This window comes from Athene noctua, chromosome 1 (genome assembly GCF_965140245.1).
Source record: "Athene noctua chromosome 1, bAthNoc1.hap1.1, whole genome shotgun sequence".
Classification (NCBI taxonomy): Eukaryota; Metazoa; Chordata; class Aves; order Strigiformes; family Strigidae; genus Athene; species Athene noctua.
The window spans coordinates 241,830,262-241,854,462 of NC_134037.1; the positions used below are offsets into that span (position 1 = coordinate 241,830,262).

Below are 24,201 nucleotides of genomic sequence, written 5' to 3' on the forward strand. Positions count from 1 at the left end.
TATGGTACTAAGATACATGTCTCACTCCCAGCTAAAAACTTTCATCCATGGCAGAGACCATCCCCGTCTCCTTGGACACAGCCTCTGTGCAGTGTCTTGTCTCCTGCCACGGGGCAAAAAAAGGAACAGGAGATTGTGGTGTTCAGTTCTTTCCAACTATGACTCTACAGTGGGGCTGGGCTGCTGCCAGTTCAGCTATGGAGAAACTGGGCTGAGATGGAGGATAAGCATGTGCCCTACCAGTCATCCCTTTGCAGATGTCCTCATGATCCAGCTGCAAATAAGAGGTAAGCAACAAGCAGGCTCACAAGGCCAAGGCTGTCCTTCCCAGGAAGGGACTGTCAGGTAAGCTACCTTTTCTTTTATCTTCCAAGGCTACCCTGGCAACCTGGGGGTGGATATCTTATACATTTGTTAAAAAAATGTTGATAGTGCTAACCAGGAACATGATGAAACATGATAAGGATGAATCCATGTCCAGCTAAGACTTTCTGAAATGTATTGTTGATACTCTGAGTCTTCCCTTAAATACTCCTTAATCCAGCATATAAATTAAAGCACATGTACTGGGAAGGTTGTGCTCTACGCCCCTCCTCAAAACTTGCATCTGGATTTCTTGTAACTGCTTTCCCTTTGAGAACAAAGACTACCTTCAGTACAAGGGCATCCAAAATGGTCACTGGATATAAGATAATTTGTAGTTTCATTCAAGAACATCTTAAGTCATTTGTCTTTTCTATTGTTCTGTCTTCCTACATCATGGATGCTCTTCTGTTCTTCGGATTGTTTGTGCATGTAATTGCCATTATGTAATACTTCAGGAAAATATTAGAAATTTATTCATTCCACTGTTTTCAAGACATTTCATCCCTTCAATTTAGAGCACTGGTGAAGGTTTCTTCAGTGTTGCTGTTGCAGCAATGAGGCTGGCTGCCACCCCAAGCATGACATTCATCATCTTTATGACATGCCAGTATCAGTGACACAGGTGTGGGGAGGGTGTGGATTAACTTTTATCTTCAAACATTTTTGAAACACTAATTTTACCTGTCTGCTCCCATACTGTTATCAGTCTCCTGCCTTGTGATGTCCAGCAACAATGACAGACTTGCCCAGCATAGACTGGTAGCCTGTGATTTTTCTTTCCACTTTGCAATGGCACTACAAGCAGTCCTTTTACAGTGTCTGTACGTGCAGACTTTCAACATTTACATCCTCTATCTGCTGCAGGACATCCTTTTGGAGACTGGCCTTTTCAGCACACCTGTGCACTTTCTCTGCCATATTTAAAATATGGTATCTGACAATTGTAAAGGGCTTTTGTTAGATGCCTGCCTTTGCCTGCGATGAGAAAGCCCAGGGCAATATGAACACTTCACTGCCCTTTCTCCACTTGCTTCATTTGATCTGTGTCTTCCTTCCAATTTAATAGAGTTCAATTTTTAAAAAATGGTTTTGTGCTTTATCATTTAAAAGATGTGCAAAACTGCCCAAAGGACACTTAAACAGATTTTAGATTCTGTAGGGCTCCCTATCACATTGGGATCTATAGACAGAGTTCATATATTATTGCAAGAGAGGCAGGATTAGACTTGCTATAAAACCCTTTATCATTGCTTTGATTTATTTCAGCCTTTGCTTTCATCAGATACCTATCATTGTGAGGAACCATGACACCATTTTAATTAAAAAATTCATTACTTGACAACTGATACAACTGCTGCTACCTTGAGTCATATAAAAATTAAACTAAAGCATTGGACTAACGTAGTTTCTGTTGTTTCTGTCCGTTGCATACAATTACAGCAAGTTTCTAAATTTGCCAGCTGTTCCTGTTCAGAATCTGTGTCTGTTTGCATAACACAGCCAGGTACCCCTACTTTACATGTTTAGTTTCCTTCCATAATAAAACAGGGAAGTTTTACCTCACCTGACAGAGTCTCCCTATCAAGACTGGACTGTAAATTCAGTGAGGTGGTGGAAATGGACTCCACATACTGCTGCATCCAGTCTTTGCTGGTAGAAACAGAGGTGCCTTTCTGGCAGGAGGCTGGGCAGGTGACCTGGAGCCCCTGACACCCAGAGTGGGAGAGAATAATTTCAACTCTTTTCCAGTTTTGACTGATCTAACACATTCTGTCAGCATCCCTCCTGGCTCTCTGCTACTGTGGCTTGCATAAGCAATCATGTGGGCAATTGCAATGACATCCCTGGCATGGAAAGGCCATGGTGGGCTGCTGGATTGACCTCCCTCCTGTTCTTCACACTGACAGATTCCCAGCTTAGGAAACATGAGCAGAATCAGACTAATGGCCTTGAAATGGGATGAACAAAACTGACTGCTCTCCAGTGCAAGCCTGAACACTGCACTTCCTGCACAGGGCACACCTATATGGACCCATGCACCCCCAGACACAAGGACTGAACAACGCACTCTACCCTCCCGAGCCTGGAGGGAAGTGAATCCAATTCAGAAGCTATACTGCTTTTTCTCTGATGGGCCTAATAACTCAGACACAGCATGATGTTAAGACCCACAAGATCACTTCTGGCCAACTTGAAGCATGGCCAAAGAGTTTCCTTTTGCGTGCACCCATGGAAGCAGGCTGGAGGATCATACAAAGACAATAACAAATGCTCTGAAGGAAACTACACCAAGACTAAGTGATGACACAGAAAACATGTACTGACAGCCTCAGGACACTGAGCAGATGAAGGTTATTGGGAAGGAAGAAAATTGAAGCAGAACTCATAATGATCCAAATTCTGTATGGCCTTTTAATTTTCAGCTTTTTCTCCAGAGGTAGCAAAATCCAGCAAAAAATCCCTAGTCATTTCATGGATTAAATAATTTCATAGATTAAAATCCCAAATTAAAAGTCAACTTTAGCTTTCTGCCAGTCTCAGTAATTCTTTTCCCTGTCAGTGTTTATGCCCTGATGTGATGACAAACACTCTGGAAACCGACTACTTGATCAATATTGTTTTGCATTAAGTTGTAATTTCTGCTCTCCTGTGTGGGTCTGAGATTTGGAACCTGTGTGAACTCAGAGGTGACAGCCTGAACCATTACTGAATGGTTAGTCCTGCCTGTGCTAGATTTTGCGTGTCCACATTAGCATGATTGCACATCAAACACCATGGTGCCATCTCATTGCAGTGCCTCGGTACTGAAACCTCCCTGGTAAGCACTCACTCGTGTGAGACTGCACAAGTAGTAGAAGACCCAGGTCTTCTTGCCTGTGACCAAAGAAGCCCAGAGGCCAGAAGAGTTCCTCTACAGAGACTTGAAATAGCCCTTTAAAACTTATCATGCCCATGCCACTAGCCGGAAAAGAAAGGCTTTTGCTGGAGATGTCTATGGGCAAATCTGATACTAGTCAAAGACTGCTGTAGCCTCTTTTCCTTCCCAGCTTCATTTGCAGCGTGTGTTATCAAACCCAGTGGGATTTATCCAGAGATTAAACACTCTGTTGACTAAGAGCCAGACTGGATAAGGCTGGTAACTTACTTAAAATTCTTCATTTTTGAATCTGAATTGTTAGATTTAATCTTAACTTGATGGAATTTTCTATACTCTTATTCAAGCTCTCCCTTTCTTTAATCCTTAATATTCTGTACAGACAAACACAACCCTTTACTCAAGACCATGAACTGGCCTATCCAAACTGTCTCTCTAAAGGAAAATGCTGAGTGGAAAAGGTCTGATTTGTCTTTCTGCATAATGTTCTCTCTAAACAGGCAGATATGAAGCTACAATATTTTAGGGACAGAAGTAGAAAAGTATTTAAAAATTAAAAATCAAACCTAAAGGAGAATCTTAGGAGAGGGGGGACAATAGAAATGGGAAAACAATAAGGTGGTGGGAAAGTAAGGAAAAATTCATTGAAGTGGATCTAGGGGCTGCTTCAATGAGAAAACATGTAGAGCCATGAAAACTGCAGGAGTAAAGAAAGATTCAGGCACATGCAGGTTCTTGCAGCTCCAAGGTTCCAGCTTACTAGTAACAATAGAAAAGCTCCCTGAAAAATGTGCTGGCTTTGGAGAGTAACTTTGTATCAGATCATCTGTGGAACAAATCCAGGTACTGTTTAGGTCAAATAAATTAATATTTCACTACTGTCATATAAACACAGTGGAGTATATTTCACCCACTACAATTCTATGTTACACCTCCTGCACCCCATTGTCTTATTGATCTATGAGGAGCTTTCTAGGAATATAAATGTTGAAACCACATTACTTCTTCCCCTCCACATTAGAAAATGAAATATTGACCTTGGTAGCCACATACAAGAGCTCAATGACCAGTTTAGGCACAGTTTTCTCATCAGTAGGTTCCTCCAATAATGATTTTTAAAATGGCTGTTTTAAATGATCACTAATGTTCCTTTCCCTTGAGGGACTTGGAGGATCTCCTGGGGGAATGAGGAAGTAGGAATGACATGGGGACACAGAGACTGTGGTGTGCGAGAGCTTGCTATGGTTAGAGCAGTATCTCTTGGGCCCTGAGGAACTTCCATGTCTTTCATCAGGCTCCTCAGGGGACTCTGAAATCTTGGCCAATGGATGTCCAGGAGCCATGGCAGTGAAGAAAGGTAAGTTCTGGGGCCACATTAGACAGAAAGGAAATGGGTCAAACAGGAGCTGGAACGGGGTAGGGGAACATTGTCCATAAGTGGGTAGTAAAGTGCTTGAAACCTCCTGGGGTGAGGAGATGTCATCTGTAACCAGGGAAGGGGTTTTCTACAGCCATGCTTTTAAACTTATTTTATAATTATGACCAGTAATCACACTGACCCTGCTGCAAGTCACAATGAACAGCACTACCTCATACAGTACACCCAAAATTGGGTCTTTACATTGCCAGCACTGAGTGTGTAATAGATGTTCACTGCTGCAGGTACCCTCATCTCTTCCCACTGAGTGGGCAGGCAGATAGGTCAGCATTAGCAGCCCTCAAGTGCAGGCAGCATGAACTGGTCTTTACTTTTGCAAAAGTGGTAGAGTTCTACCCAAGAAGATACACCCCTACATCCTTGCCAAGGGGCACCTGGAGTTCATACACTGTGTCCAAATGCCAGGCTAGAGAAGGGGCATCATGAAACAAGTGTGAGCAGGAGATGATGGAGAGATACACATGTTTTTCAACAAAAAACACATTTGACAGAAAACTGTAAACTTTCCTGTGTGAGACACTACAAATTATTGCTGGCTGATTTGAGACATAGGTGGATCAAGATGAAGGAGGGCTTAGGTAAGGAAACAAAATTAGGTAATTTGGAAACAAGACTAGGGTTTTTTTCTCTATTTACTTGCCTCCTTCTCCCTCTCTGAGTGAAAACGTCACAAATTGCTTAAACTTAGAGGGCAATATTCTCATCCTTGCAAGCATACCAAGCAATGAATTACAGAATCACAGAATTGTCTAGGTTGGAAAAGACCTTGAAGATCATCCAGTCCAACCATTGACCTAACACTGACAGTTCCCAACTACACCAGATCCCTCAGCGCTGTGTCAACCCGACTCTTAAACACCTCCAGGGATGGGGACTCCACCACCTCCCTGGGCAGCCCATTCCAACTCCTAACAACCCCCTCTGGAAAGAAATGCTTCCTAATATCTAGTCTAAACCTGCCCTGGTGCAACTTGAGGCCATTACCTCTTGTCTTGTCACTTATCACTTGGTTAAAGAGACTCATCCCCAGCTCTCTGCAGCCTCCTTTCAGGGAGCTGTAGAGGGTGATGACGTCTCCCCTCAGCCTCCTCTTCTCCAGACTAAACACCCCCAGTTCCCTCAGCTGCTCCTCGTAAGACCTGTGCTCCAGAGCCTTCACCATCACAATTATCTGATCAGTGAAATGCTTTGGTCTCTAAAGCAATGCAATGTTTTCAAAAAGTTGTTTGATGAGAACCAATAACATATATACTAAATCTCTGGCATAGTAGTTAGCGACACTAAATGCCTTCAACTCCAGACAGTTCACAAAATGAGATTATAGCTGTGTTGTTGACTGTGTTTCAAAGAGACTACAGCAAACAGAGTTCAAATCAGCACACTGGCAGTGGGCCCAAGGATGGAATGAAAATTAGTTGAGTAAGTAGTAAAATAGCATCATAATAAGGTTTCTGCATTTTTTGGCCTAATGCAGGTGGTTCAGATTTGGAGCACTTACCAGCAGGTGCTGTAGCAGTTTTTGGTGCTGGAAGTAAGCTCCTGCGTGGAGTCGCTGTGCTGCTCGATACCTGTGTCGTGCCCTTGCTGCTCCCCTTGGGGACATCTTTAGAAGGTGCTGATGCCTTAGGAGTAGTTTGTTCTTCATTTCCAAAGACGGAACCTGCAGGACACCAAATTTGCTCTAATTATAAGTTCATAAAAAATGTATGTGAACTGTGGCATACAGACTGAGCTTTTATCAGCAACTATAATCTACAAAGACATATTCGCATTGCAACTTGGGCTAAGTGACATGGTATTTCTCCAGTACAAATAGTTATGTAGAAATAAAGAGTTCCCAACAACTTACTTAAATGTTAACTCTTGGCAGCTGTTGGAATCTGACTCCAACAGGAGCTTAACACCTGCTTTTGGTCTAGCTCCATAAAGGTATCTGGCTGCAAGGCTCATAAAGAAACCAAGGAATTTCTAAATATCTGGGTGGATGAGCCATTTTTGATTTTGTGGCTGCTACAGGAGCTACCCTACACACTCACCCTAACACTTGGGAATTGATGGTTGTCAGAGTAAAGGGGAATAGCAGGGATCAGTGGTGCAAGGCACCACATTCACCCACCCAGGAGGGATTTCCCACAAACAATCCTTCAGACCACACTCAGACATTTGAATAATAAGATGAAAAACAACAAAAACTTTTCTGTCTTAATTCTCACACGCACTTCAATCATATTCTCATAAGTAATCTCAGGTTGCCAAGGTTTCCAGTTTATATTGACTTCTTTCAAAACCTCTAATGGGTTTGGTCTCTTCCTGCATTTGCCATCTAGAGAATACTGACATTCTAGGCTCCTTGTAGATATAAGGAAACCAACCTTTTCTTAACATTTGAACAAGGCAAAGTTGGAGTGTCTTCTTTATCGACTGAGTATAAAGCCTAAGAGGAGCAAAAGATTATAGAACATGTAGACTTCAGTGTTTGCAGAAGGATGAACATTTTGTTTGAAAAAATGAGTGGAGATAGTGTCAAGAAATATACACAATTTCAGAAAAGGGCTATAATTTTTATTTCCTTTATTTTAAAAAGTTACAATACTGTTTAGGTACTATCAGCAGGAAAATGATAACATTATTTTAATAATTGGCACATTCAAGTCTCCAGTATTTTTAAGATGTAGGCTTCTTAAATGTGCAGAAGTAAAGGAGACATATTTTTTTTTGCTTTTCTTACTGAAAATACACTAGGAAAAATGTGCAGGTTGGAAAATAAAATCCTTTCTTCTGATAAAAGAATATATCTTTTGGCTCTGACAAAACAGCTTTAAGTTTTGCCATTCTTTAATGCTGATTGCATATAAATCTTAAAGTGCATATCTGCAGTACACACGGACTTCTACAAACACATTTGACCTTTGTTCAGACAATAAGCCACATTAAAAATTCAAACAAAACAGTATACTGTACACAGGAACAGAAAAACCTGAAGCATTTGTCACCTTTACACTGCTGTGCACACAACAACCCCTCAGCACATCAGGTCATTGTTTTATAACCAGACTACACGGATTTTTCACCTCTGTAACAAATGTTTAAGATTATGTGCAGAATTATCTGCTGACAGAACGTTGCCGACTTCAGTAAAGTCACATCAGCAGAAAATCTGACCGAGTCTGGCCCAGTCTCCACTGCAGCTGTTCACGAGGACATCTCTACCCGGTGCCAGGGGATGTGTCCATTTCAGCCTGCTTGCATCATACTTCTGAAGTTATCCCTGAAGTTGTCTCAGATATGTTCTCACACAGTTGGTTTGGGTAGCACTGCTTGTAGAAAATTTAAAAATTTTTTTAGTTTAAAAGTTTCAATTGTAGAAACACTAACCCTGATGAGGAAATTATTCCTATTATTTTCAGAGAAATGCTGTTCAAGTGCACTTTAACAGAAATCCTTTATTCTCTATTGTGAAATGTATTATATGGAGAATGTTTCAACTCACAAATCTGGCCAAATGGAAACAATTCCTGTATGGAAGCATGAGGTGTCCAGGGGAGTTACTAAAAAAAAAAAAGTTAAAAAGCTTTTCTAGGTATTGAAAATTAAGTGCCAGCAGCTACAAACACTTATAATGTCTAAAACACAGCTTAAGAAGTCTGCTAATTACAGAAATGAGTGGGTGGGAAAGCTGACAAACACGGCCTCATCAGGTCCCCTGAATCAGAAATGTGTGGTGCTGGGAGAGAGCTGGCTCTGCACCTCGTGCTGTGGCTGGACAAACCCCTTCAGGAGAAAAAAAAAAAGCAAAGGAAAAAAGCAATTCAGCTTTTGACCTTTTAATAAGAAATAGACTCAGGAAGACAAGCTGCATTGCGTTACTGGGTGTGTGTGGCAAGGGGTTGGAGGCTGCAGGGGTGTCCTCTGTCAGGAGGGGACGGGGCTGCCCTGTACCAGACACAACCAGCTCCACCTTGCTCCAGCTGGCTCCAACGGACCCACCACAGGGCACAGCCTGGCCTGTTAGCCATGCTAGAGGCACCTCTGGGAAAATGTATTTAGGAAAGGGCAAAACACTGCCTGCAGTGAGGAATGAGGGAAAAAGTGTGAGAAACAGGCCTGTGAGCACCAGGGTCAGAGAAGAAGGAGGGGAAGAAGGTGTTGCCCACAGCTCCTGGAGAAGACCATGGTGAAGCAGGTATTTCCCTGCAGCTTGTGGAGAGGACCACTGTGGAGCAGATATCCACATGGCAGCCCATGGAGGACCCCACGCTGGAGCAAACAGGCATGCTCTGAAGGAAGCTGCAGCCTGCGGAGAGCCCTCACAGGAGCTGGACCCTGGCGGAAGCTGTGGCCCCTGGAGAGGAGCCTCACAGGAGCAGGTTTATCCTGAGGGACTGCAGCCCATGATAAAGACCCACGCTGGAGCAGGGAAAAGTGTGAGAAGGAAGAAGTTGCAGAGAGGAACTATTATGGACTGACCACAATTCCTATTCCCTATCCCCCCTGCACTGCTTGATGGGGAGGTGGGATGGAGGAGGTAGAGGAGTTGGGAAGGAAGAAGTGAAGTTGAGCCTGGGAAAAATGGGTGGGGGAAGAAGCTGTTTTAGATTTTTTGTCTTTCTTTGTCACCATTCAACTCTATTTTAATTGGAAATATATTCAATAATTTTCCCCAAGTCGAGTCCGTTTTGCCTGTGACAGCAATTGATGTCCTTGTCTTTATCCATGATATTTTTAATCGTATTTTCTTCCCTGTCCTGTTGAGGAGAGGTAGTGAGTGAGCAGCTGGGTGGGTGTCTGGCAGCCATCCAAGGTCAACTTGCCACAATAGCAATATCAATATATCCAGGATTTGCTGAGATAAAGTCAATATGTAACATAAGAGACAGTATCTCCCGCTTTGCTCTTCACTCAGAGATTAAGTTCAGGAAAGGACAGTGGCATACAACAACACATACATGCCCTAAAATGCAAATGTTTGCTGCTTCCATGGATATCACTAGGGCAGCATCTAGTTCCCCAGGAGCAGGGCAAGTTGAGCTCCACTTTGCTACAAATGGTGCTGGATTCCACTTTTCAAATAGCATTCAAAGAAGAAATTAAAGATCCAGGAAATTCCTCATGATCTGTGAGGGAAATAAAGGTTTTCATTTACTTGGAGGAATTCAGTTCTTGAAGGAAAATTAGAAAGATTATTCATCAGGTGGTACTTGTCAGCCCATCATGAGGTAATGCCTTCCACTATTATCTACAGCAGGTGAGCCAGTAGCATCTGCCCTCCCAGAATACCAGTTCTTATTTTTTAGTATAAAGCCCCTATAGAAACACCAGATGTGCAGTGCATGAACAGTGTCCAGGTGATTACATCCTCTGTTGCATTGTACCTCTTCCCTTCTACTCTTCTATTTTTGCATTCTATTTAAACTAGGGGAGACTCCTTGCTTGCCTTTGAAGCACCTGGCAAGTCATTTGGGTGCTCCTACATAAAACACCCGGTATTTTTGCAGACTGTGCTCTTTGAGGAGCAGCACTGCTGACTTTGCAGAAGAGTATTTAACAGACTATCAACAATCCGCTGGAGCTAAAGGCCTTCAGCCTCCCTTTTGTCATCTTCACCAAGAGCCCCAAGGAATCCTACTCTTGTGCTTGTGAAAAAACTACAGGGAAGAAGAAGAGGTGTTTGAAGACTTGCAACTACTTGGGAGAGTTCCAGCTGCACCCACTCATCCTCTACACTGTTATGCCAGTAAAAACACGCAGAAGTCAGGGCCGGCAATGTATTTTAGGCTGTGTGTTCAAAGAGAACCATGACCAAAATCCCACTGGCTCCCAGATGGCTTGAGCCACCCTCCCTCCATATCTGCCACTATCCTCTTCACCATCTGGGTCTGCCCTGCAGCAGCTCACTTCAGGGGCTCCTTGCACTCAGAAAGGGAAGGCTCTCTTGAATGTGTCACTAGAAGTTTCTGTCTCTTGCATTTGTTCCTATTCTGGAATTGTTTACAAGATTTATTAGCAAGGATGGAAATATGGTATGATATTACATATGATGGTAAAACCAGCAGGAGCATGTGTGGAGGGAATTCTGCATTTGAGGAGAAATTAATTAAGCCATGTTGTATGGCACGTCTTGATCTGAGAGGAGGCAGCGATAGGAAGGGCTGTGTTCTGGAGCCCCACACCTGCAGATTTCCCTGCCTGCACTCAAGGGCAATAAAATCTTCTGCTGGAGAACTTGCATCCTTTCTAGAAAAATAGCTTGTCTGACAGCACCTACAGTTCTCAGTTTTGCTGAGAATCAGACCCCAAAAGATATTAAAGCATGAGTGCAGCTGCTTCTGAAGCTCCCTGTCTTGTGGGCTGCTATGTGAAGCTTATCAAAACGGAGCTGATTTCCAGCTCTTCATAGCAGGTCAAGCATTTGCTGCGCTGGCAGTGGGCTTGGAGCTGTTAGCTGCCTGCCGCAGCCGTAATCGCACCCAAGACACTGGGAATGTGCTGGCATCGTGAATGTTCACTGAAGCAAAAACATCCACGCAAGGGTAAGAGCAAGTCCTTTCCATTTTAAAGATCCTTAGACACTACTTGACACCAAGTTCAATGACATGAAGGTATGTCTAGTTGTTGCAGCAGCGATCCCACTTAACATTTCCAAAGCACTTTCTAGTCACAGAACTCAGTAAGCTTTACAAATAATGAAGGAGTTGAGATGCTTTCCAAACTCACACAGTGAGGGAATAGAGAGAGCAAGCAGGAAAACCTGATAATGAATGAGACTGGAATAACTTTTTTTCACCTGCAAAACATTGGCATGTATTATTCCTCTAGTTTTACTAGGCTGCACTTCTGTGCCCCAGTTTTCAAGCACAAATACAAGTACAAAAGGAAACTTAAAATCTCTGCCATGGATAATGATCTGATAAGGAAAACACCTAAACTACTGTGAACAATCAGACAGTATTTAAAACAAAAACCCACAAGACACACTTTTCACTAAATTGGAACATCTGCCCATCCTTCAATTAATGTCTACTCTTTACTTCTGATTTTCACTTCTAAGTAATTTTTACAGATTCATTACAAGATATACATCCTGTCAGCTTTTTTATTTCACTATTTTAAGGGTTACTGTTCAAAGTCCAACACTGTATAATTCAATATAATGTTTCACAGTGTAATTATCAAGACAGAACTGAATGTACAGCTCTGTAGCTCAAGCTGAAACAACGCTATTGACCAAGCCTTACAGTGTGATCATTAGTCCCCAGGGGTTACAATGCTGTTACAATGTTATGATAGTAGATGAGGTTACTAGCTAACTAATTTGGGTTTTTGTCTTTGCTGAGAGCCAGTGCCTGGTATTTCCTGATATAACAGGACGAATGTGCAACAGATCAGGGTCAAGCTGATGACAGGTATCTTTTCCATCCAGAACAAGAAGATGCTTAAGAATTGATGTTCACTCAATGCTTAAACCTAGCTTATTTACCTCAGTCTTTTTTTCCCATTGCATTTTTTCTGGCTCAAAGGTGTTTGAGCAATAATCTCCTGTAACATTTATTTTAGAGGAGGTTTGTGCATGCCTACATCCCTTTATAAAAGCTGATTTTCCCAAAGTCTTAGCATTCAAAACTGAAACCTGAATTGTATTTTGAGCATAATAACTTCCATCAAAATATGGAGCCAAACCTGTAGCACCTGTCAGCATGGGAGCCAGCTCTTTGAGCTTTAGATGGCTTTAGGTCTCTGCACTGCAGTTAACTACCTCTGAGACAGCCCCTTCATTGCTAGGGAGGGAGTTTGGTGCCATTATCGATGCTTAATGACAGCTATGTGATGAGTCATGGTTTTTGTACACTAGCACTTACACCTGTAAGAGATTGCTGCATGTCCATCCTTCTCCCCATGCACTCCAGTCCTAAAGCCAAACACCTTTCTCCTATGACACCTGCTGTCAGATGGTTTTGGCCTCTCAGATCTGGCCATGCAGATAGCTGTTGGGACACCTGAAGGGTGGAACCCTACAAAATCGACCATCACCAGAAGAGCTGCAAAAGCACGTTTGTGCAGATGCATGGGCGGGCTCCTCCTTCACCTCCAGCTGCACGTGACTGCTTCTGCAACCAGAGGCTGGATCCTGCACTTCCAGCTGATCCAGGCAAGCAAAACACAGAGGTGGTGTTTCTGGCAGGGTGGAGGGAAGCGTCACCTCTTCAGACTATGCTTTCCTAAATCAAGTGGCAGTTGCACTGCCAGGGCAGCACTGGCAACCCTACTCATGTCAGGATGCCCTTGCAGACATGGCCGCTAGTTGAGGCTTGGTCTATCAGGCTGCATCTATGCTGCTATGTAAAAGCTGGCTAAATGGTGTAAGCTGGCTCATCCTGACACACCACAGGCTAACTATAGCAGCTTTTCTTAAGAGCTAGAGCAGCCCGAACCATACCCACAGTGTGAAGAACAGGACAAGGCATCAGGAGCCTGGGATTAGCCTGGCTTCCAGGCTCTCCCCTGCTCACCAGCACAACTGGATTTGCAGCCAAGCAGCATCTGCCGAGCTGGGCTGTGTGTGCTCCTGTGCAGTGGCAAAGGAGGTCATTCATCTTAGCCTCACCTGCAACAAAGTGAATTTAAGGGAAGTGGAGATGTTTTGCCTCTGTCAAGTTGAACAGAAGCTCCTTCCTTTACATATTTTACTGGGTTTGATGACTCAGAGTTTTAGAAATCTAAACTAATTTTTTGTGGCACAGACCATCTTCAGTGTCCTTCATACATAATAGATAGTAGAAATACAGCCTTCTGCTGATACACCTCCTTATATCAATACTAACTTACTCATTTCACTTGACCAATTGCAATGCATATTTTAGGATTCAGCTAAGTGGATTTCTTACTTGAGTGGAGTTACATGCTGCTCACTACTGAAGTGTTACAAACCTCACTGGGCAAGGCAAAAATTTCACCACAAAGTAAAATTTCTATATGCGTTAGTGGGAGTTGCAGACAATTATGCCACTGTTTGGAATCACATACCACATTTTATTTGTGCTCTTGTGAAATGTTACATCTCTATCAGTCAAGGTGAGCATTTCATTAGGTAATAAAATTTCACCATATGTTGTTGGTAGTTTTGCCTACCACTGGATAGCTTCTTGGCTAGCTGAGCTCATTTGTATAGCTGGCTAGTTAAAGTTCCACAGGGTATAGAGTGAAGACATAGGGTATAGAGTGGCAACAACATAGGATTTTGCGGATGGATCATAAATGATAACATAAGGTTATTGGAATCTTGCCAAAGATACTTGGACTATGCAGACATTTTAAGATGGGCCTGAGACATCACTGCGTCTCCACCTTCTGAAATGCTCATCTCTTGGTGCTACCTGAAGCTGAATTGTCAAGGGTCATTGATGACCAAATCTTCCCTGCAAACTTTCCTCCTTCAGTGTATGATTCTGACCACAGTGACAAAAAACATCCCACATCATGAATACTCTGACAAAGTGTCTTGTGTGGTACCCTGAGGATCTGAGGCACTAGGGCTACATACTGGGGAAATGTTTGCTTCTCTAACTGAGAAGAGAGAAACATATCTGCTGTAAGCTTCTCCCAGACAAGTGGATTAAGATTTCTAACAGACCAGATCAGAGTAACCTGATCTTATTGTATAATTACTAAAGCCTATCAGTTAGTTGTAAAAAGGGCTGGTTCTTAACACCTGAGATACACTTGAAGGCAAATACTCATAGCACTTTTGGAAGCTCTGCTTGCTGGCACAAGTTAAGAACGTATTACATATCAGTTAAACATTTACATTCCTCTCAGCAGGCCCATTTTGGGAGAGAAAATAAGCAGCTATATCCAAGCAACAGATTTTTTTAAATCCCATGTTCAGTAAATTTACTGAAATGAACTGTTATTGAGTTTGTAAGAAATAATGTATTTGATCCCAGTGAGGGCAACTGAAGTGTTGTCTTCAATGCAAGCCAAGTTTGACTTAGGATGAGTGCTTTAGGAAAAATACTATTCTCTATACTACGCAAAAAGCACATGAAGTAGAACAGGAACACAGTTTTACTTCAGGTATTTGTCTGGCAGAGTCATCCACTGTCTTACAGAGGAGATGGATCAATACAGGTCGAAGGGCCAGTTCTCTCCCGTGTTGCCCAGCAGAGTAGTCCTACACACCAAAACAATTCCCAGGCACTATAGAGCTGTGAAAGTAACATCAAGCATTGACAACATTTTTGCCAAGAACACATCTATGTTCCGATGCCCCCAGCTGCCAGAATGACCCCAGAGATCACCAGTGGTTGCCTAAAAGTTAGAACCACCAGAAAGAAGATACAGATAATACCCGTTTTCTAGTAGCACTAAAGCATTAATGGCAGTATCAAACTACTTTGGGGGGAACTTTTCTGGGTAAGAAGATTTTTATGTTCCTGGGTAGTACTTCAGTCCCAGCATCCACATTTCTAGAAACACTAGTTTTGTAACACAACTTGTGCTCATGACCATCTGCTCTAATGGCACCATGCCTACTTCTGAACTGGCATGCCAGTTTTAACAGGGCACAGGCACCCATGAAAGATAGGATTAGAAGTGACATCTGCTCAGCAAGAAGTTTCTCCTGATGGCAAGAAGTGCCAAATTAGAGCCACATGCCTTATTATAAGGAATGACATCTGTTGACACTTACAGCATTATATCATCAATAAATACCTCTTTCCTGGAATTGCTGTTTCTAATTTGCTTGAGCACTGACTTGGAGTGCCATATCTGGACACTTAAAGGGATATAATCCTGGGTAAGTGTTAATGACATTCCAATGGTGTTAATGAATTTCCATCAGCTTTAGAAATCCATACTGGATGCTGCAGCTCACTAGACTAAGAGAGGTTAAGCAATGCCCTAACAATTGTCAATGATTAAGGTCTGGTAGCATTCAGTCCTGCTCCTCCCTGCCAAGCCACAAATATGCGTGTGCTACAGTTTACGTGGAATTATGCTAGATCAAAGAGCTCATAAATTTGTCTGCCTTCTTCCTTGGCATAACGATGACTACAAAGCATGTAATATGGGCTAAGGAGGGGAGACGCTGTACTGAAACCTCAAGGATGGAAGAGCCCTAGAGTTAACTAACTCCAGTTAGTCACTAATTAATTGCATTTTATGAGCTCAGGCACAGATCCTCCAAGATGCTTAGGAACTTAACTCCTGTTTCATTTCACATTCAAATTCAACTCATGCTCCTTATTCTTAAACACATCCCAGCCCTGAAGGAGTTTTAAACTGGCAGATGTCTCCATTTCAGAGTATGAAGGATGCAAGCATCTGAGCAGAACCTCCTATGAATGCTGAGCAGTGCTTTGGTTGGAGGAGAAAGGTGGTGACAGGCACCAAAGCTGCACTATGCTTTGGAGATGGGCAGGGAACATCTAAGCTGGTCAGAGCAGCCATTTGCTGTACTCAGATCATGTTCATCCCCCTGGATGATATGGTGTTCAAGAAAAAACTTGCCCATCTTTTATAAAATGGCTTGGGTTGGCCTGGCTGACTGGGGCATCATCTGATCTTCTTTCTCCCGCACTCCCTGAGGACGTCAGACACAGCAGGTACAACTATCTGTCCTGCTGGAGTTAAGCCACTGTGCACCAGTGGACAAGGAAAGAGGCAGGAATGCCCATGTAACTCATGTCCAAGAAACCGCCTAATTCTCACAGTCACTTCTGCATCTTTCAGAATACGATGTGTAAAACACAATGTTTACCGCTCTCCATGCCTAGAACAAGAGTTTCCACAGACGGCACATATTCCCGCCCCTTCTCCACTGGCATATCTCCTACAGTGAAGATAAGTGCAAATGAGAGTTGCAGGACCATTAAAGGTTCTCAAGTTTTTGATCTGTTTTAATTTTCCTGCTGGAAATTTTACTACTGATGGTATGGACCTTTTGAGAAATGTCACGTATTTCAGTATAGCATATGAGAACCTGTTTTTCCCAGTTAATTTTCACTAACTCCTTTGTAAGTAACACACAATGTTCACTGTGCTGCTCTGTGCTGGCTCCTGTCTAGATTTGTGTTTTGTGGCTATTTTAGATGTCATACAGAAAAAAATCTATAGCAAAATAAAAATCTGATAAAAATTGCTGTGTAATCCAGAGTTTCAACAGTCAGGAAACATGTTTCAGTGGAAGGCTTTATTTTTCCACATGCTCTGGGTAAACTGTCTTTTAAGGCTCCCAAAATAAGCTTGACTTGTAGAATTCTGCTGATTAAATTATGTTTTCCTCACAAAACATCTTAACCAGTTTTATCAAACTAAGTTTTGGTTTAATACATATTGTCAGTTATGAGGAATCTGGAAATAAAACTGCTATTCAGAAACACCTATAAAGAGAAACCCACAAGCAAAACAGATGTCTTATAATGCCATTATTCATGGAGAGTAAGCATAAATTTTCAATGTGAATTGTTAAAATCTTTCTTCACCTCATATTTGCTATAAAAAGTGCCTTTAGTAGTTGATTTTGAGGAAAATTATGGTATTTTGCAATAAGCTAATTTTATAATTAGCAATACTAAGTGCTGTGACCCAGTGTCCCAGTTAAGTAAATTTTACGAAGTGTTTTAGGTATGATTATATTTCTATGAACTGAAATAATTTAAACCAGTTGGCCCATAATATTTTGTAGGGAACAGATTTTTAATTGCATTTATTTCACAAAATGAAAGATCTTAAAAATATAAAAATCAAAATTCCGTTGAAACCCGCAGAGGTTAAATAGAGGAGGTAGGTTCTTAAAAACTGACAGTTCCTTTATAGAACACATTATTTAACTTTTCTACTTGTTAAAGCGTCAAACAATTTGTTCATTTTATCCTTTTACAGTTTTTTTTCCCCTTCCTATTTGAATTATCTGACTGGTAGTAGCAGTCTGCGAGTAGCTTCTCTTCATTACAATAAATGCCACTGAGAAGTAATAAAATGTAAGGCCATTTAATTGGAGCATGCAGAAGTGATTTCCATAGGCTTATAACAGCAGAGCCCAGAGTGGGATGATGAAGCTGTATATAACCGGCCCCTAGGGAGTGCCAGCCACCAGGAGCACCAGAAGCGTGGCGTGCAAACACCTCTCAGGAATCTGGCAGAAGGCAAAACTAGTGAGCAAGATTCACAGGGAGAAACAGCATTAGCACCACATACTAAAAGCTGCAAAAGGAAGCGTTGAATGCTAGTAGTGGGTGACTCTCAGCTGAGAGGTACCAAGGCACCCATCTACTGGCCTGATACATAGTTAAGGGAAGTTTGCTGCTTGCCAGGAGCCAGGATCTGGGATGTCACAGGGAGACTACCACAACTGGTTAAAAACAGACTACTATCCCTTATTTGTTTATCATGTGGGCACCAATGACACAATTAAGCAAAACCTGGGCAAAATCAAGCAGAACTTCAGAGCCCTGGGGGCCCAAGTGAAAGTAACAGGGGTCCAAGTGGTCTTCTCTGTGTTGCCAGTCAGCAATAGGGGCACAGGCAGAAGTTGATGCATTATAAGGATTAATACTGGGTTTTCTGCCTGGCATTGTTGTCAGGGCCTTGGTTTCTATGATCACAGAACATTCTTGAATGAATATAGCCTAAGGGAGAGATATGGGATCCACCTATCTAGAAGAGGCAGGAGAATCTTCATTAGCAGATTGGCTTACTTACTGAATCATGCTTTAAACTAATGAACTTGGGAGGGTAGGGTCCACAGCTGCAACACCTGTATAACCATAAGCAACAGAGTGGATGAGCACACCTACCAGAGTAGTGAGGAGTGCTCCCCAATCCTTTCCAAAGGCAAGTACACATGTAGTCTGGGCAGCAAATAGGAGGAACTGGAACTCTGTGCCCAGTCTGAGAGTTACAATGTCATAGGAATTACAGAAACTTGGTGAGAAAACTCACATGAGTAGAAGATCACAATGAATCGCTACAAACTCTTTTAGAAAAAAGATAAGAAAGGAAAAAGAGGAAGTGGAGTTGCACTTTATGTAAAAGAGAAATTTGAGTGTATAGACATGAGCTATGGAGTAAGGTCTCAGTTCTGGTCCTCACTATTCAAAAAAGACATGGACAGGCTGGAGGCAGTCCACAGGAGGGCCATGAAGATGATTAAAGGGCTGGAAAACCTGCCCTGTGAGGAAAGACTGAAGGAGTTAAGTCTTTCACCCCTGGAAAAGAGAAGGATCGGGGGGACCCCATCACAGTTCCATTACTTAAGGGCTCCTACAACGAGGACAGATGCTCTCTCTTCACAAGGAGCCACATGCAGAAGACAAGGGACAATGGGCACAAGATCCATCAGAAGAGGTTTCATCTCAACATAAAGAGGAATTTTTTTACAGTTGGAACAATCACTGGAACAACCTCCCCAGGGACACAGTAGAGTCCCCATTGTTGGCGGTTTTCAAGATGTGATTGGACAGGGTGCTAGGTAATCTCATCTAGGCTCTCTTTCCCGCGGAATGTTGTACCAGATGATCTTTCAAGGTTCCTTCCAACATGGGCTATTCTAATATTCTATGAAAGGGAAATAATAACCAAAGAACCCCAGTTTCCAGTGCTAGGCTTAAAATAAGGACTATACACCACTACTTCCTCAGACAGTTGTAATATAAATGATGGTATTAGCATTTATGTTCTAGACATGTATTTCTCGCTGGGTTTGTAAATGTGAAAGATACCGCTCTGATTACTCAGAAGATGGATGTCTACACTTCAGAAAGCAAACACAGCCTGGACAGCCAGGCGTGAAATTCCTTGTCTGACCGCAGTGCCCCAGCGCTCTTGACACATGCCCTGGCATCAGGGAGTCTTCTCCAAGCAAGTGGCTTAAGTGGGCAGGAGCTGTGTTACGCCATGTCAGCACATTACATCACGGTATCTGCTACCTTTATGCAGATGTTACAGTTACTCTTAAATCAAAGGCTGCTGAATTGAAAATACTTTAAGATGCCAGGGGCAATTTGTGGGTAGAATTCTTACTTCAAGAGGCTAATGAATACATCCAGGGACATTGGCAATAATATCACAATTTCCTGCACTAGCACTGGTTGCTTGGATTAAAATTACACAAGTTGTAAAAAGGTCATTTATCTGTTCTGGTCTTCTGCATCAGTGGGCAAGTTGCTGCCAGGCTAGATCCATCACTGAACCATCCATCTTGACAAGATATAATACTGTGACAAACAGGTAAAAACATTTTTAGGATTTGACACTGACACTGTTGCTAAAATGTCAGATAAACTTGATAACAGAAACAATATTCTAAAAAAATATGTTTGTACATAAAAGACCCCTCTGGTTTACTCTAACAAGCATTACATCCCAGCATTTTTATGATTCTTCTTTTTTAAGCCCCCTGTCAACACTCCTAAGTGGAGCATCATTACTCTTTTATGTCAGAACAATACTTGAAGTTCTCTCTGAAAATAACTTGGATGATGCTTTATTCACAACAGTGAGTTAACTTGTTAGGACATTGTCAGACATAGGCAACCAAGCACCATTCACACAAACTAAAAAGATCTCTTATTTGGGAAAAACATTTTATTTAAAAAAACCCTTCAGATTCACTAGGAGAGCAGGCTCATGGTTTGTAATAAAATCAGGATGTATATCGTCATTCTTTTTCAACAGCACTCAGAAAACCACTGTAAAGAAGCACAGTGAAATGGTATTTCATTGGATACACCAAACTACCCTCAAGAAAGGACTTCCAATTGATGCCAATGGAAGATGCATGTCCCACTTAGTCTTTATGTGGCACATAAAACTATGAGCTGTGTATGGCTTAGAGACAGCACATGTCTTACAGATAATATGAGGTTTGATTCATTGTAGGTGCCCAGGAAAAATATTCAGTAGTTCTAAAGACACATTCTGCTGTTATGTGTTTGTACCTGTCACACCACAGCTGTGTGTCCAGTCAGGAGGAGAGGGGAAGAGTGAGCATGTACCACCTGGACACGCCTGAGGACCCATAAATGAGCCAAGGGCAGGTCTCCCTTCCACATCCTTTCCAACAGCCTCTGCTTACAATGTGTGCTGACAGCCCCATGAGCAGGAGGTAACACAGCATTCTCTCTGGAGGGACAAGCTTCACAAGAAGAGAACACGGCTGTGTAGCTTGGCCTGTCTGGCACCTAGCCTGGCTGGGACATCTGACACTGGTTGGACTGACCCCATGTTCCTTGCAAGGCCATTCCAGCTCTGTCAAGAGGACAAGTAATTCCCCTTGGAGCCTGCTGTTTAAGAGTAACTACCAGGCTTTAAACAAATCTAAATACCAAAAGTGTTGAAGCTTTGTCATGAACAATACTTAGCCACAAAGCACCCAACCAGTGCTATTTAAAAACAAGTGGGAAGTCCTCCTATAGTTTTGCTTGGTTTCAGCAACCTACAGCAGAGTTGGAAACCCTGAGGGTCTCTGCCTACAGAGCCCATGGCCAGGATGTGAAAGATTCAGGTAATTTCAAATTAGGCAATGAAACACAAAGTAGAACTTAAATCATGGTTGTGAATTGTGACTCTTCATGTGTTCTCTCACAGGCAAATCCATGAGCACCCAGTGGGACCACTCAGTCTTTTAAGGTTTTGGGTACTTGGCTGGATTTTGGGCTTAGACTGGGGAAGGAAGAGGTTACTTTGTTTTGCAAAAAGTCTCTATTTATATGATCATGTTTCTAAATCCATTGCTTTTAAAAAGTAAGGTTCTGATGTTACAAAGAGATGCAACTACCTGTACCCTTGAGATTGCTCTTTTTGTTAATTAGGACCTTTGAGGATAAATTCACCTGCCCATCTGTGGCATGTGAAAACTGAGCTGCAGGACTAACCAGAAATGTCCTATTAATTTCACCTCTTTATGAATCACCCTATAGTAAAGGCCTATAAGGGACTATTTAAATGAAAGCTTTTTAATAACACATTTAGTACATGGATTATTGAAGTAGGAGACCTTCTCATTTTGTACAATTTTAAATTCCAGTAAGTTTTTTAAAACACCTGAAATTATTAATAAGATTAAGAAAAGGTATGTGTATGTGGGAGTCGGGTGGGGGGTGAGTGTGAATGGGTCGAATTATTTTAAGGAGGGATAAGGTACATCCAGAAGTATGATCTGTAGCGTTTCATACCAACACAAATAATGTCCTTTTGTATTGCAGGCACATTTAATTAACTGTGCATGTACTGTACAAGTGCAGAAATATTAAACCATTGTTTTCTACTGGAAAACTGTAATTCAAGTGATTTCAATAATACTTTAGTTGCAGGAAAAGGTCTCCAAAGCCCCCCTACTCCTGACGAGGAGTTGGATTTCTCTTAACACTGCTAATGAATGGCAGAGACCTCAGAAGACTGTAAGTGGTATATCTGCCTTGGAGACTCTCCTGTGTAGCTTTGCTGGCTCTGCAGTTTCCTTCTCCTCCATGGTGGCACAATGTGACAGGCACACCACATGCCCTTTGTGTTTCTCTTACATTCCTGGGCCCTGGAGGTAGATGGCTATGTGAAAATCACAGCTGCTATTACTGTAAAAGAAACTTCTACTCCTTTTTTTTTTTTTTTTTCCTTCTTCAGCTCAGAAAAGTAGTGTGCAAGCATCACCAAGATCTTTCTTTTAAAAGAACGGTCCTGGGGTTTTTTGAAAGTGCATGAACACAGATATCACATTACACGACTGTGATAACATGCAGGTTAAAGGTGCATTTGCTCTGGGGAGTGCTTAAAAAACTCCTTCTTCTCTCATTTAAACATAAACAAAGATCTCAGGCCATTTGAGTCCTAGACCCTGACACTTAAACATGTGGGTAGTAGCACAGCTTTGGAGCAATGATACTGAAGACAAAGAAGGATGCTCTTATTGGAAACAGAGCAGGTTTCCTACTGCAGAAAGGCCAATATTGGTTAAAACTCCATGTATTTCCTTTGAAAACTCCTTAGGATCAGAGAGACAAGAATATGCACCAAGCCCATCTGTGTCTCCCTCCAAACTTCCTAAGACTCATGGATGCAAGAGGGAGTGGAAGATATTGCTGAGACTCTTTGCAGAAAGGATATGACTCCTTTCTGCATTAAAATTAGAAAATGTATGTATGGAACCTGATTTCACCTGGACCTAGACATAATACAAGCACCTTTTATTTCGCCTGTTATAATTTTCGTAGCCAGTAGAGAGTCACACAAGTGAGCACAAGTGTTTTACATGCTGGTGGAGATAAGGGGGAGGAGAAAGAGTTGCTGTTCATTACCTGAATTCAAGGAAGAATGGTCCAGCCTGCCTCAGCCCAATACCCCATATCCCCAACCTTGACTGGAAGTGAGAAAAGGGTGCAGCCTCCCAGCAAAGGCTCACTGGAAGAGTGAACTACAACTATTGGCCAAAAATAAGATGAACGCACAGCTCCTCTCCTCATATTTTGTCACCTTCATCAGCTTTTCTTTATGATCTAAGTGACAGTAGATCATGAATTTGGCATAACTGAAGATGCTGCAAGTTTCAGATGATGCCCTCTATTCAGTGTCTTTCCCTATAAATGGAGCAGAGAGCCTGCAGTACAACCCCACAGTCAGTGTCCTTCAGTCACCATTACAAGGTATCTTCTGCAGGAATTCAGACTACAGGCTATTTGCTATCAAGATTTTTCTTCACACTGAAAAATGGAATTAAGTATGTGATGATTAGTAAGAGAGTACTAAGTTTGTGTTAGAGGCAAATTGTGGGCAATCAGTCTAGCTTCTCCAGCATCTTATTTTAGCAAGAGAGCTATGAAAATGAATTAATTGTAAATGGCCTGGGATGAAAGGGATTAGATAAATATTAGATAATGTTATGAAAATAAATTTGTCTGCAGATGAGGTGAGGTTTATCTGCTTTCATTTGTGTGCAAGCAATTCTGGTAAATGTGACAAATCTTTGTTAAAAGCCACCTCCAACCAAGCTGCTAGTGCCTGCAGTGCAAGATCACAGTAGTCATTCATTAATGAAACCCACCTTTATCTTGAGAGCTTTCATTTTAAAAGTGTGGCAACCACTGCTGTTTGCCTACAGGAGGAAAGATGTGCTAAGTAATGAGTAATTGATATGAAGGGAATAAGTAGAACTTTAAAATATTTATAAAATACTACTAGGGGTCTATTATGAATTTTCAGAGAAAAACACCTGGCAAGTTATACTCACACTAAAAGTGGTGGTAAAATAAACTCTATTACATATATATATATAAACTCTACACCCACTACTTTTTTAAAACAATGGAAAATTTTGAAAATTAAAATTATTTGTGTGAAGTATTTAAGAAGAAATACATGACACACAACAGGAGTACTGGGTCTGGTAGCACTACTACTGTGTATACTTACTCCTCTAATAAGCAATCCCAATATTATTCCAGTATTATTTTAGTAGAAAGATATTAAGATAGAGAATATGGCAGCTGCCAGAGTAGGTTTTCAGGTGGAATTTGAGACCTGAGATACCTGA

The 24,201-nt window shown here is 41.9% G+C and overlaps 1 protein-coding gene across 1 annotated transcript in view; it reads right to left on the reverse strand.

Moving 5' to 3' along the window:
- Window positions 1-24,201, reverse strand: part of MTUS2 (microtubule associated scaffold protein 2) — a 320,319-nt gene that overhangs the window by 82,333 nt on the left and 213,785 nt on the right. The window contains exon 7 of the mRNA XM_074901374.1: window positions 6,178-6,339. Within this exon, the coding sequence (XP_074757475.1) occupies window positions 6,178-6,339 (162 nt within the window). The remainder of the gene's footprint in view (window positions 1-6,177; window positions 6,340-24,201) is intronic.